General features: G+C 38.4%; 1 protein-coding gene across 1 annotated transcript in view; it reads right to left on the bottom strand.

Moving 5' to 3' along the window:
- Nucleotides 1–14,871, bottom strand: part of NUP98 (nucleoporin 98 and 96 precursor) — a 98,471-nt gene that overhangs the window by 27,506 nt on the left and 56,094 nt on the right. Inside the window, exons 15-18 of the mRNA XM_007463033.1 lie at nucleotides 10,188–10,304; nucleotides 8,669–8,967; nucleotides 5,980–6,093; nucleotides 5,116–5,254 (exon numbers count right to left, since the gene is read on the bottom strand). Coding sequence (XP_007463095.1) covers nucleotides 5,116–5,254; nucleotides 5,980–6,093; nucleotides 8,669–8,967; nucleotides 10,188–10,304 — 669 coding nt within the window. The remainder of the gene's footprint in view (nucleotides 1–5,115; nucleotides 5,255–5,979; nucleotides 6,094–8,668; nucleotides 8,968–10,187; nucleotides 10,305–14,871) is intronic.

The raw sequence follows: 14,871 nt of genomic DNA on the forward strand, positions 1-14,871 counted from the left end.
CTGGACCAGAGCTCAAACCTGTGTCCCCTGCATTGGCAGGCGGAGTGCCAACCATTGCGCCACCAGGGAAGCCCCTCCAATCCGATTTTTCTTTTTTTTAATGGACGGGGGCGGGGGGAGCCTGCATTGGGTCTTCATTGCTGTGCTGGGGCTTTCTCTAGTTGCAGTGAGCAGGGGCTACTCTTTGCTGAGGTGGCTTCTCTTGCTGTGGAGCACGGGCTCTAGGCATGTGGGCTCAGTAGTTGTTGTGCACGGTCTTAGTTGCTCTGTGGCATGTGGGATGTTCCTGGACCAGGGATTGAACCCGTGTCACCCGCACTGGCAGGCGGATTCTCTTTTATTTTTATTTATTTATTGTCTGTGTTGGGTCTTTGTTGCTGTGCGTGGGCTTTCTCTAGTTGCGGTGAGTAGGGGCTACTCTTTGCTGTGGTGAGCAGGCTTCTCGCAGTGAGCAGCCTTCTCGTTGCGGTGCGCAGGCTTTTTGTTACGGTGACTTCTCTTGTTGCGGAGCACGGGCTTCAGTAGTTGTGGCACATGGGCTCTAGAGCGCAGGCTCAGTAGTTGTGGTGCACGGGCTTAGTTGCTCCGCAGCATGTGGGATCTTCCTGGGCCAGGGTTCGAACCCATGTCCCCTACATTGGCAGGCGGATTCTTAACCACTGCAGCAGGCAGATTCCTAACCATTGTGCCACCAGGGTCCCCAATCTGATTTTAGTAACACTTAAGCTATGCATCCTCAACCAAGTCCAGTGATAATAGTCCAGTGCAAAGACCTAAGTCTTAGTGAAGGTCTTAAAGTGTTACTGTACATAACAACAACAGTAATAATAGCAGCAACTACCCTTAACAACGAATGCCTGCAGAATGAGGTATCAGGAACATCACAGTATTAACCATTAAATAATGAGTGTGAATTGATGATAATAATGGTAATGTAATCCTTCTAATAGCAATATTTGAGATCAAGGACTGTGTCCTATTTAAACAGTATGCCTTGCATTTAGTACAGTGATTACCACATAATAATAGATGACTTTTTTTAACATTAATTTTTATTGTGGTTAAAAAGGTATAACAAAAGTTATCATCACCATTCTACTGTCTGTTTCTATGAATCTGACTCTCTACTTGCCTCAAATAAGTTGACTCATACATTATTTGTCTTTCTGCAAGCAACTGGCTTATTTCACTTAGTATAATGTCCTGAAGGTTCATCCATTCCGTAGCATGTGTCAAAGTTTCCTTCCTTTTTAAGGCTAAATAATATTCCACTGTGTGTACATACACTTTGTTTATTCACGGACACTTGGGTTTCTTCTACCTCTTGGCTATTATGAACCGTGCTGCTATGAATATGGGTGCGCACATATTTTTTCAAGACTATTTTTCAATTCTTTTGGATATATACTCAGAATTAGAATTGCTGGTTCATGTTTAAGTTTTTGAGGAACCACCATACGTACTCTTTCCCATAGCAGCTGCACATTTTACATTCCCACCAACAATACACAAAGGTTCTAATTTCTCCACACTCTTGCAAAAACATCTTATTTTTCTTTTAAAGTAACCTCCTAAGGGGTGTGATAACTCACTGTGGTTTTGATTTACATTTCCCTAATTATTATCAATGTTGAGCATCTTTTCATATGCTTGTTGGCCACTTGTTTATCATATTTGGAGAATCATGTATTCAAGTCCTTTGCCCATTTTTTTTTTAATTTTTTTGCAGTACGCAGGCCTCTCACTGTTGTGGCCTCTCCCGTTGCGGAGCACAGGCTCCAGACGCGCAAGCTCAGCAGCCATGGCTCACAGACCCAGCCACTCGGTGGCATGTGGGATCTTCCCGGACCGGGGCATGAACCCGCATCCCCTGCATTGGCAGGCGGACTCTCAACCACCACGCCACCAGGGAAGCCCCCTTTGCCCATTTTTAATCATTTTTTTAAAAATGGTTGAGCTATAGAAGTTCTTCGTATTTCTGGATATTAACCCCTTATTAGATACATGATCTGCTAGCTTTTCATTCTGTTGATTATGCCCTTTGATGTACAGAAGTTTTAAATTTTGATGTAGTCCACTTTATTTATTTATAAATTTATTTATTTATTTTTGGCTGTGTTGGGTCTTGGTTGCTGTGCGCGGGCTTTCCCCAGTTGTGGCAAGCAGGTGCCACCCCTTGTTGCGGTACGCAGGCTTCTCATTGCGGTGGCCTCCCTCATTGCAGAGCACGGGCTCTAGGCACACGGGCTTCAGTAGTTGTGGCACGTGGGCTCAGTAGTTGTGGCTCGCGGTCTCTAGAGCGCAGGCTCAGCAGCCGTGGCACACAGGCTCAGCTGCTCTGCGGCATGTGGGATCCTCCCGGACCAGGGCTTGAACCCATGTGCCCCGCACTGGCAGGCGGACTCTCAACCACCGTGCCACCAGGGAAGCCCCAGTTTGTTTATTTTTACTATTTGTTGCCTATGCATTCAGTGTCGTACCCAGGAAGTCTTTGCCATATATGTTGTGAAACATATTTTAAGAGTTTTATAGCTTTAAGTCTTATGTTTTAGGTCTTTGATCAATTTTGAGTTCATCTTTATTTATGGCGTAAGGGTACAACTTCATTCTTCTGCTGTGGATATCCAGTGTTCCCAAAACCATTTGCTGAAGAGACTTCTTTCTCCATTGCATGGTCTTGGCAACCCTGTCAACATTTAACCATATATGTGTGGGCTCTCTATTCTGTTCCATTACTCTATACGTCTGTCTTTACGCCAGTAACACACTGTTTTGGTTACTGTAGCTTTGTTTTTCAAGTCAGGAAGTGTGAGTCCTCCAGCTCTGTTATTTTTCAAGATTAGTCTGGCTATTCATGGTACCCTTGAAATTCTGTATGTTTTAGGATCATTTTTTCTATTTCTGCAAAAGATGCAGTTGGGATTTTGATAGGGATTGCATTAAATCAGTAGACTGCTTTGGGTAGTATGGACATCTTAACAATTTTAAGCCTTCCTATCCATGAACATGGGCTATCTATTCATTTATATGTCTTAATTTCTCTCAGCAGTGTTTTGTACTTTTCAGTGTACAAGTCTTTTGCCTCCTTGGTTAAGTTTATTCCTAAGTATTTTATTCTTCTTGATGCTATTGTAAATGAAACTGTCTTAACTTCCTTTTCAAATTATTGTTAGTGTACAGAAACTCAACTGTTTTTTGCATGTTGATTTTGTACCTTGCTACCTTGCTAAATTTGTTTATTAGCTGCAAAGTTTTTTGTGGAATCTTTAGGCTTTCTACATATAAGATCACATCATCTGGGACTTCCCTGGCATCCCAGAGGTTAAGACTCCACACTTCCACTGGAGGGGGCATGGGTTTGATCCCTGGTTAAGAAACTAAGATCCCACGTGCTGCACGGCATGGCCAAAAAAATAAGTAAAAATTTCTAAAAAAAGATCACATCATCTGTGAACAGAGATGTTACTTCTTTCTTTTCAATTTGAATGTCTTTTATTTCTTTATCTTGTTTAATTGGTTTGGCTCGGACTTCCAGCAGTGGCAAAAGCAAGCATCCTTGTCTTGTTCCTGATCTTAGAAGAAAAGCTCTCAGTCTTTCACTACTGAGTATGATGTTCACAGTGGGTTTTTCAAATATGGCCTTTTAATGCTGAGGTAGTTTCCTTCTATCTTTATTTTGCTGAGTGTCTTTATAATGAAAAGGTACTGAATTCTGTCTACTGCTTTTTCTGCACCAAGATGATCATGTGGTTTTCTTCCTTCATAAATGTGATGCATTACATTACGTTCATCCATTTTTGGATGTTAAGCCATCTGTGCATTCCAGAAATAAATCCCATTTGGTCATGGTGTGTAATCCAATCGATGCAGTATTGAATTCTGTCTGCTAGTATTTTGTTGAGGATATTTACATCAATATTTATTAAAGATATTGGTCTGTAGTTTTCTTTTCTTGTAGCATCTTTGTTTAGCTTTGGAATCAGGGTAATACTTGCCTCAAAGAAGTAAAAAGTGTTCTCTCCTCAATTTTTGGGAAGAGTTTGAGGAGAATGGTGTAAATTCTTCTTTAAATGTTTAGTATAATTCACCAGTGAAGCCATCTGGTCCAGCGCTTGGGTGAAGCGAGCACCAGGGAAGGGGGTATTGATTACTAATTCAATTTCCTTATTAGTTACAGGGCTGTTCAGAGCTTCTATTTCTTTGTTTTTATTATTATTTATAAATTTATTTATTTATTTATTTTTTGGCTGTGTTGGGTCTTCGTTGCTGCGTGCGGCCTTTCTCTAGTTGTGGTGAGCGGGGGCCACTCCTCGTTGTGGTGCGTGGGCCTCTCATTAAGGTGGCTTCTCCTGTTGTGGAGTATGCACTCTAGGCATGTGGGCTTCGGTAGTTGTTGGCACTCAGGCTCGGTAGTTGTGGCTCATGGACTCTAGAGCACAGGCTCAGTAGTTGTGGTGCCGACTTAGTTGCTTAGCATGTGGGATCTTCCCAGACCAGGGCTCGAACCCGTGTCCCCCACACTGGCAGGCAGATTCTTAACCACTGTGCGACCAGGGAAGCCCTAGAGCTTCCATTTCTTCATGATTCAATCTCAGTGGGTGTGAACATAAATGACTTTAATTATGGCCCTTTCACCTGGACCATATTAGAAGCTAGTATCTCACACTAAAATACAGACAAAGAGTTAAGCACAGTCACAGCAGAAACAAGAAAAAAATACTATTAAAAAGCATTTTCCGGGACTTCCCTGGCAGTCCAGTGGTTAAGAATCTGTGCTTCCACTGCAGAGGGCAAGGGTTCGATCCCTGGTTGGGGAACTAAGATGCCACATGGTACGCAGTGTGGCCAAAGGAAAAAAAAAGCATTTCCCAAAAGTTTTTGGAAACTAACCAATTGGACCTGATGATATTAGGGAAAAGAAGTCAAAAAAGTCATACTATATCATTTCTTTATCACTTATACTTTTAAATGAAAGTAGAGAAACAATAATCACACACTATAGTAAGTCAAAGGGACAAGTTGCAAAAAAATGTATATAATATGAATACATTTGTGTTAACAGAAAAAAATTGTGATTTAGCTGATTATTTTTTAAATATGTAAATAAATTCATACCTATTTAGCCCTTCACCCACAGGTGGTTTTTGGTTATCATCTAAGTAGACAATCACTTCTTTCCTTCGGATATGCACAATGTCATCTAAATTTAGATTTGTCAAATTCACATCTCCTTCAAAATAGATTGAACCATAACCTATAAATCAGAACAAACAGTTAAAAACTCATCCTGCACAGAGGGCAAATACCCATTTCATACTTCTAGTGATTATATAATCAGAAGGAGCAAGCAGCTTTAAACATTAATCAATATTCTAAATCACCCAGCAATTCCTTGAATGGGTTATTTCATCTATAATATGTATTAGAAGGTGACATGAAATACATTTATCTGATTTAACATATGCATTTTTACAGCACTTAACGTTATCCTCAAAATAGCCTTTTAAAATCTCTCCCCAAATATCTGTACAGCTGCTACATAAAACAACCCTTAACACCTAGCCTGCAGTACGAATTAAAATACTTGAGCCCTTCTTTTATACAATACAGCAAGATGAGACTTTTCCCCAAGAAAATTTATCTGTAACAACTTAATAATATGAAGTTGAACCTAAATATTACCCATCTCTTGTCAACTATTAATTTTCTCACTATTTCTTGCTGTTTACAGTATTTTAATTGTAGAAAATTGCAATGAGCCAAATACTTACCAAATACTTACAAACAGTCTTTGTAAAGACTGTTACAAAGTTCTAGTCTTTTTTTGTTACTTGTCAATCAAAGTGCCTATTCAGGCCAAGGTGGGTCCAAATGTAGGTAAAAAACAAATTTAGCTATCAAGAGTTTCCTTTACTTAATTACAAAAATAAAGTGAAGATCTCTGGCTTATACACTACTAACTCTTAAATTCACACTCACCTTTACGACCAATAGTGAAGTCAGAGACAATGCACTCTCCTTTTTCATTGGTAATTTTAGCTAGGTCATCCATGGATGGAATAGTATAGTAGCCAACCTTAGTGAGAACGATGCCTATGACAAAAGAAACAGAAAATACTAGTTGTGACTGACCTCAGGTACAGGAATTTTCAGTAATATTTATTTCACTTTTTCCTTTTTAAAAATTTTCTACAGAGCTTCCCTGGTGGCGCAGTGTCTGAGAGCCCGCCTGCCGATGCAGGGGACACGGGTTCATGCCCCGGTCCGGGAAGATCCCACATGCCACGGAGCGGCTGGGCCCGTGAGCCATGGCCGCTGAGCCTGCGCATCCGGAGCCTATGCTCTGCAACGGGAGAGGCCCGCGTACCGCAAAAAAAAAAAAAAAAAAATTTCTACAGAATGGATAATTTTAAAAATTACCTGAAATAATCAGTAAATTATTATAAAAAGAGAAAATATATAGGAATAAAGCATTTTTCCAAGCTAGTGTTTGTTTTTTAATCTGCTTTTCTAAGAAACACTATTCCTAAGAGAAACCAAGTGTTTTTTTAAAAAAACCTCATGGTTAAGTATGCACAAGATAGTATATTACAGGTTCTGAAAACCCACAAAACAATGAAATCTATTTACTTAATCCAGTGTTTCCAAGACTTATTTAACCACAGAACTTCCTTTTCATATGACACCTATTAACATACGTGCACTATGAAAGGCATTCCATAGAATACATTCTGGGAAAGACTTATTGTTTTAATTTACACATGGAAGATGCCCAAACCCAGGTTTTTGGCTTATGTGGTAATTCAGTGGATTAGAGATGGAGCTAAAACTCCAAAACCAATGCTTTTAGTTTTACATGTTACTGCCTTCTATAAACCTCTTGTATCTTTCAAATTTACATCCTCAAATTGAGAGCTAAAATCAAGATGAAAAATCCTACATGAGAAAGTCCCATAGACAAATGGAAACGTAAAGGACTACACTGATGTTATTTTAAAAAGTGCTAACTAGGCAGATTTCTGAAGAAATCAAAGAAAATATAGCATGGGTATGCTTGTTCTAGTGACTCCTTGTTTCATTTATAGGAAGAGATCAGGTTAACTTGCTCTCTGAGAGGAAAGAGTTTAAGGCCAATATAAGATCAAATTCCAGCCTCCAGCAATGCCCAGTCATGTGCTTAACTTGCTTCTCTATGGGCGAGTTTTAGAGGGTTGTTAAAGTGTCCTTGAGAATGGAATTTTAAATTGGGAGGCGGCAATAAATGTCAGTGAGGGGCTTCCCTGGTGGCGCAGTCGTTGAGAATCTGCCTGCTAATGCAGGGGACACGGGTTCGAGCCCTGGTCTGGGAAGATCCCACATGCCACAGAGCGACTGGGCCCGTGAGCCACAACTACTGAGCCTGTGCGTCTGGAGCCTGTGCTCCACAACAAGAGAGGCCACGAGTGAGAGGCCCGCGCCCCGCGGTGAAGGGTGGCCCCCGCTTGCCACAACTAGAGAAAGCCCTCGCACAGAAACGAAGACCCAACACAGCAAAAATAAATAAATAAAATTAATAAAAAAGGCAGAATAGGTGATAGTGTGCCCTGAGCACACTATTAAAAAAATTAAAAAAAAAAGTCAGTGAGAAAACTAGAAATAATAAAAAAAATCTAGACTGGATATTTAAGATGTAGTATTATAATGAACTCATGTAGATGTCTAAACACAAATATAGATAACATAGGATTCTTAATGTGAAAGTATAAAGTTGTTTCCTGAGGGCACCAAGTGACCAAAGATATATATGAAGGCAATAAGATAATTAGATATAGAACAAGTTTACAGACACATCAAGACAAACTGTAAAATAAATTAAAAAAAAAAAGACTAGGCAAAACTAATCTATGTGACAGAAACAAGACTGGTTGACTTCTTGAGATGGGGACAGAAAAGAACTTTCCAGGGTGAAAGAAATGTTCTATCTCTTGATTGAGTATATATATGTCAAAATTAATTGAAATGAACACTTAAGATCTGTGTACTTCACTATATGTAAATTGTACCTCAGTTAAAAGGGGGGAAGGGGGAATGTAATGACATTTGTCAAAACCCAATTAAGTCAACAGAGAGAAAAGGCAAACTTTAAGCATCCCATCAAGATACTTCAATCTTGTAGTTTATACTGTTTCATGGATTAGTGTGGAAAAACTAATCAGTTCATTGTTGGGGACAAAAAAGAAAAGCACAGAACTGAGGTGATAATAACCATAGCAGCCACTAACATTTGAATGCCTATTCTAGTCAGGCATTATGGTCTACTCAAATCTCAAAAATCTCATATGATAATACTGCTATAATTTTAATTAAAAAACCAATAAACAATATGTGAGTTTATAAAGCTAGGAAAAATTATGAGGATAGTCTCTCTGGCTACAAAATTTGGGATATTTAAACTATACCAGGATAATTAATAAAATGAATTTTAACTACTCCAAAGGTACAAAAAAAAAGTGAATTCCAAATCAACCAAAGCATCAGTGAGAAGTGTTTAAGTGTTAACTTCCATAAAATGAAATAAAAAACATTTAGAAGTTCAGATAGCTGACTTCTATTATGTTGAAAATCAGTGACAAACAGGAGGTCTCATATGACTGGTAGGAGATTACTCAAGTGCCAATCTGAATCTGACCTGCTGGATGCATATGGTAAGTATTATTTTCTATTTCTTCTCGGTCATCCTGAAGTGACTCCTCATGAAAAGAGGTCTCTTCACTGCTTCCTTCCAGCCCATTTCGCAAGGCAGCATGCATGTTTAACGCAACAATGGTATCATCCACACTGTTGCTGCTGTTATGTTTATTTCCAGCACTCTCTGGGGTTTGAGGAATGGGTTTGGCAATAGGGTTAGTATAAAAACGTGACACAAGAGAATCATCATCTCCATCCTGCTGATGGTTTTCATCGACTTGTTTGCTCAGAAAACTGAATCTGAAAAGGGAGAAAATAAATACTATCTTAGTCCCTTGAGTAGAAACAGTAGTAAAATGGTAACAATCAAACATTGCTAGGCTTTTACTAGCTTCTGGCACTGTTCTAGGTAATTCCATGTATTAAAAATTCACTTAATACTTACAGTAAACCTGTAAAATAGGCTATCATTCTCTGTATTTTACAGAAAACTTGGACACAGAAAAATAACTTGCCAAGGTCACAAAGCTGTAAGTGCTAGAGTTGGGACTGTAACCCAGGAAATCTGGCTGTAGATTCCACGGCTTTAACTGACCTATTTTCATGAATGAATGAATCTGAGCGTCACAATATTTAGTTTAAAGGGGGAAGGGGGTATCTACTATGTGGGGTCAAATAATCAGTGGTGAATTTCAAAATAAAAAACTGAAAATTAAATATTTTTAATATTATAATCAATAAGGTATTAATGATTCATTTATGAAAATTCAAACTAAAATTTTATCCAAAGAGAAAAAAAACAGGAGTGCAAAGACATATATACAAGGATTTTTCATTGAAGCATTATTTTGAATATAGGAATACCAAAATAATCTAAATGTCCTCTAATAGAGAACTGATTGAACTACCTTACATTTACAATAATGGTTACAGACTCATTTAAAAGGAGGAGGCAGGTTATTCATATTGATACGGAAAGGTGTTTACAGTAAATGGAAATAAGCAGGTTACAGAATATTATTTCGTGCATAAACTCTACAATATATAAGAACATATTTACAAGTAAATTTTTAAACTGTAAGAATATATACTGAACTCTTAAGAATTAGGGTATATACTTGTACTTTCTCCTTTATATATTTCTATACTTTTTTATTTTTTTGGTTTGGTTACAGTGACTGTGTATCACTTTAACAACCCCATCCAAAATGACATACATGGATACCAAAATAGTTTTGCAGAAATGAATCAGAAAAATAATTTTAAGGTCTAAAGTACTCAAGAAGCAGCAACACAACATAACTTCTAGATGCTCATATGCTGTAATATTGGGTTGGCCAAAAAGTTCGTTTGGACTTTTCTGTAAGATGTTATGGAAAAATCCGAACGAACTTTCTGGCCAACCCAATACTTCTAACTTCATACAATTTCATAGAATGAATAAATTCTAAGCTCAGAATCTTTTCTAAATGAGCACAAGGCCCTCTACCAGACGTAACCCAAATGAGAATTCAGTTTACCTCTCTCCATTTTCTGGATAATCAGATGGTGAAGCTAGATCTTCTGAATCACGATTGACAGGAGAGAAGAGATTGCTATTGTTAAGGTTTTTCAAAACCAACTTCTTAATGCTCTTCCTATAAACAGAGACCAAAAGAAAAAAAAGAAAGAACTCAGGCACACATAATTACGTCAAAGACCATCTTAAAACCTTAAGTGGAAAGGGGCACTCTTATTCAATTCATATATATCTAAAATTGACCTAACAAGTTCAATTCACCAACTTATCCCATAAATACATAACAGAACACAAGGTCTCAAATATATTACACTCTGGTGTTTGGAAGAATAAGCTAAGCACATCAAAATCAAGTAGGAAATGCCCTAGGAAATACTCTTCCCTTTCTGAACTCCCTGAGCATTTTGTTCAGACACTAGTTTACTCATCACACTGTCATATATTTCAATTACTTCTCTACATGTCTTTTCTCTCGTTAAATACTTTTTCTTTTTTGGCAGTCAGGATTTATGACTGCTCCTGCATAGAACTTGGCATGCTGCCTTGAAGGAAAATAGGATAGATGTTTGTTGATTAAATGAGAAAGGTTTCTTTAAAAAAAAGACAAGAAAGAGGAGTAAAATCCCCTGATATCCAATGATGGAAATGACCATGAATACCTAAAAAGTTCAAGTTTGTGTACAATAGGTTTATTTAAGGCAACAACCTCTACAGCATACCAGCTTTAAGTAGAAAAACCATACAAGATATCTTAATCAACCTCCACTTAAAAAGTCACTGGATTACCTAATGCACTCCATTCCCTCTTTTAGAAAAACCAACCACTGGCAATTTCCTGGAGGTCCAGTGGTTAGGACTGGACTTTTCCACTGCGTGGTTTGATCTCTGGTTGGGGAACCAAGATCCCATATGGTGTGCGGTACAGCCAAAAAAAACAAAAACAAAGCAAAAAAAAAAAAACCCACCAACCAACCCGCCTCCCCACCCGCTGCCCCGACCACTGCCCCAAACCAACCATTAAGTAGTTAGGCCACTCTCTAATTTATTCTACTCTCAACAACTGGATAATATAGTAACAAACATCTAGTGTTTGTTCCTTACCTATGTATGCTATTTATACTCCTTATAGCAAATAATAATTTTTTATTGTCAAGTGCCTATTTCATTGGCTTACTTAATACTTACTTAAGTATTAAGTAAGCCAATGAAATAGGCACTTGACAATAAAAAATTATTATTTCCATGAAAAATAAAAGTTGCCCTCCTATTAATGGTAGACTAGGTAATGCAGACTAATTCTCCTAGGAAGGATTAGCAGAAAACTCAGAGCTCTTTCTAGGCATTAAGAGCCAACAAGATAGTAAAAAATGACTGTACCAGCAACCTAGGGGGACAGTGGTACGGGGAGCTGTCCGATATTTTGGGTTGCTTTTCTCCTGGAGACTTTTCGGATCCAAAGGGAAGGCTGAGAGGCTGATGGTGAACTTGACAAGTCTTGTGGGACCAGGGAGACAGAGATGAGTCTAGAGCCACCAAGGGGGTGGGTCACTAGTAAATGCCACTTGTTTTGTGTTGGGACCTGAAAAGTCTCTACCCCTGGAGTTAAGAAAGAACTAAAAAAAGCACATGGACCTAAGTTCAGCTATGACTCATCTCATAAGCACTGTCATAAAACAAAACAAAACAAAACAAAACTCTGAAGGTCAATATCATCATCCTTGAATTCCAGTTACTGCCAGTTTTCTTCAAAGAAGATAAATGGCCAATAAGCACATAAGACACACAACATCATAAAGGGAATGCAAATTACAAGCATGAGGTACCACTTCACCCACACTAGAATGGCTGTTATAAACAAACAGACATATCAGAAAATAACAAGAGCTGACAAGGATATGGAGAAAACTAAAACATTGTGCACTGCTGGTGGGAATGTAAAATGGTACAGCGGCTATGGAAAACAGTTTGGCAGTTCTTTTTCTTTTTTCCATTATTTTTAAACATCTTTAGTGGAGTATAATTGCTTTACAATGGTGTGTTAGTTTCTGCTTTATAACAAAGTGAATCAGCCATACATATACATATATCCCCACACCTCCTCCCTCTTGCGTCTCCCTCCCACCCTCCCTAACCCACCACTCTAGGTGGTCACAAAGCATGGAGCTGATCTCCCTGTGCTATGTGGCTGTTTCCCACTAGCTACCGATTTTACATTTGGTAGTGTATATATGTCCATGCCACTCTCTCACTTCGTCCCAGCTTACCCTTCCCCCTCCCCGTGTCCTCAAGTCCATTCTCTACGTCTGTGTCTTTATTCCTGTCCTGCCCCTAGGTTCTTCAGAACCATTTTTTTTTCCTTTTTTTTAGATTCCATATATATGTGTTAGTATATACTGTATTTGTTTTTCTCTTTCTGACTTACTTCACACTGTATGACAGACTCTAGGTCCATCCACCTCACTACAAATAACTCAATTTCGTTTTTTTTATGGCTGAGTAATAGTCCATTGTATATATGTGACATATCTTCTTTATCCATTCATCTGTCAATGGACACTTAGGTTGCTTCCATGTCCTAGCTATTGTAAACAGAGCTGCAATGAACATTGTGGTACATGACTCTTTTTGAATTATGGTTTTCTCAGGGTATATGCCCAGTAGTGGGATTGCCGGGTCATATGGTAGTTCTATCTTCAGTTTTTTAAGGAACCCCCGTACTGTTCTCCATAGTGGCTGTATCAATTTACATTCCCACCAACAGTGAAAGAGGGTTCCCTTTTCTCCACACCCTCTCCAGTGTTTATTGTTTGTAGATTTTTTTGATGATGGCCATTCTAACTAGTGGGAGGTGATACCTCATTGTAGTTTTGATTTGCATTTCTCTAATGATTAGTGATGCTGAGCATCCTTTCATGTGTTTGTTGCCAATCTGTATATCTTCTTTGGAGAAATGTCTATTTAGGTCTTCTGCCTATTTCTGGATTGGGTTGTTTGTTTTCTGGATATTGAGCTGCATGAGCTGCTTGTAAATTTTAGAGATTAATCCTTTGTCAGTTGCTTTGCTTGCAAATATTTTCTCCCATTCTGAGGGTTGTCTTTTTGTCTTGTTTAATGGTTTCCTTTGCTGTGCAAAAGCTTTTAAGTTTCATTAGATCCCATCTGTTTTTGTTTTTATTTCCATTTCTCTAGGAGGTGGGCCAAAAAGGATCTTGCTGTGATTTATGTCATAGAGTGTTCTTCCTATGTTTTCCTCTTAAGAGTTTTATAGTGTCTGGCCTTACACTTAGGTCTTTAATCCATTTTGAGTTTATTTTTGTGTATGGTGTTAGGGAGTGTTCTAATTTCATTCTTTTACATGTAGCTGTCCAGTTTTCCCAGCACCACTTATTGAAGAGGCTGTCTTTTCTCCACTGTATCTTCGTGTCTCCTTTATCAAAAACAAGGTGACTATATGTGGGTGGGTTTATCTCTGGGCTTTCTATCCTGTTCCATTGATCTATATGTCTGTTTCTGTGCCAGTACCATACTGTCTTGATGACTGTAGCTTTGTAGTATAGTCTGAAGTCCAGGAGCCTGATTCCTCCAGCTCCATTTTTCTTTCTCAAGATTGCTTTGGCTCTTTGGGGTCTTTTGTGTTTCCATACAAATTGTGAAATTTTTTGTTCTAGTTCTGTGAAAAATGCCATTGGTAGTTTGATAGGGACTGCATTGAATCTGTAGATGCTTTGGGTAGCATAGTCATTTTCACAATGTTGATTCTTCCAATCCAAGAACATGGTATATCTCTCCACATGTTTGTAACATCTTTAATTTCTTTCATCAGTGTCTTTTAGTTTTCTGCATACATACAGGTCTTCTGTCTCCTTAGGTAGGTTTATTACTAGGTATTTTATTCTTTTTGTGGCAGTGGTAAATGGGAATGTTTCCTTAATTTCTCTTTCATATTTTTCATCATTAGTGTGTAAGAATGCAAGAGATTTCTGTGCATTAATTTTATATCCTGCTACTTTACCAAATTCATTGATTAGCTCTAGTAGTTTTCTGGTAGCATCTTTAGGATTCTCTATGTATAGTATCATGTCATCTGCAAACAGTGACAGCTTTACTTCTTCTTTTCTGATTTGGATTCCTTTTATTTCTTTTTCTTCTCTGACTGCTGTGGCTAAAACTTCCAAAACTATGTTGAATAAGAGTGGTGAGAGTGGACAACCTTGTCTTGTTCCTGATCTTAGCGGAAATGGGTTTCAGTTTTCCACCATTGAGGACGATGCTGGCTGTGGGTTTGTCATATATGGCCTTTATTATGTTGAGGTAGGTTCCCTCTATGCCCACTTTCTGAAGGTTTTAAAATCATAAATGGGTGCTGAATTTTGTTGAAAGCTTTTTCTGCATCTATTGAGATGATCATATGGCTTTTCTCCTTCTATTTGTTCATATGGTGTATCACACTGATTGATTTGCATATATTGAAGAATCCCTGCATTCCTGGGATAAACCCCACTTGATGTGGTGTATGATCCTTTTATGTGCTGTTGCGTTCTGTTTGCTAGTATTTTGTTGAGGATTTTTGCATCTATATTCATCAGTGATATTGGCCTGTAGTTTTCTTTGTGACATCTTTGTCCGGTTTTGGTATCAGGGTGATAGTGGCCTCAAAGAATGAGTTTGGGAGTGTTCCTCCCTCT

The sequence above is a fragment of the Lipotes vexillifer genome, unplaced genomic scaffold (genome assembly GCF_000442215.2).
Source record: "Lipotes vexillifer unplaced genomic scaffold, Lipotes_vexillifer_v1.1 scaffold557, whole genome shotgun sequence".
NCBI classification, from domain to species: domain Eukaryota; kingdom Metazoa; phylum Chordata; class Mammalia; order Artiodactyla; family Lipotidae; genus Lipotes; species Lipotes vexillifer.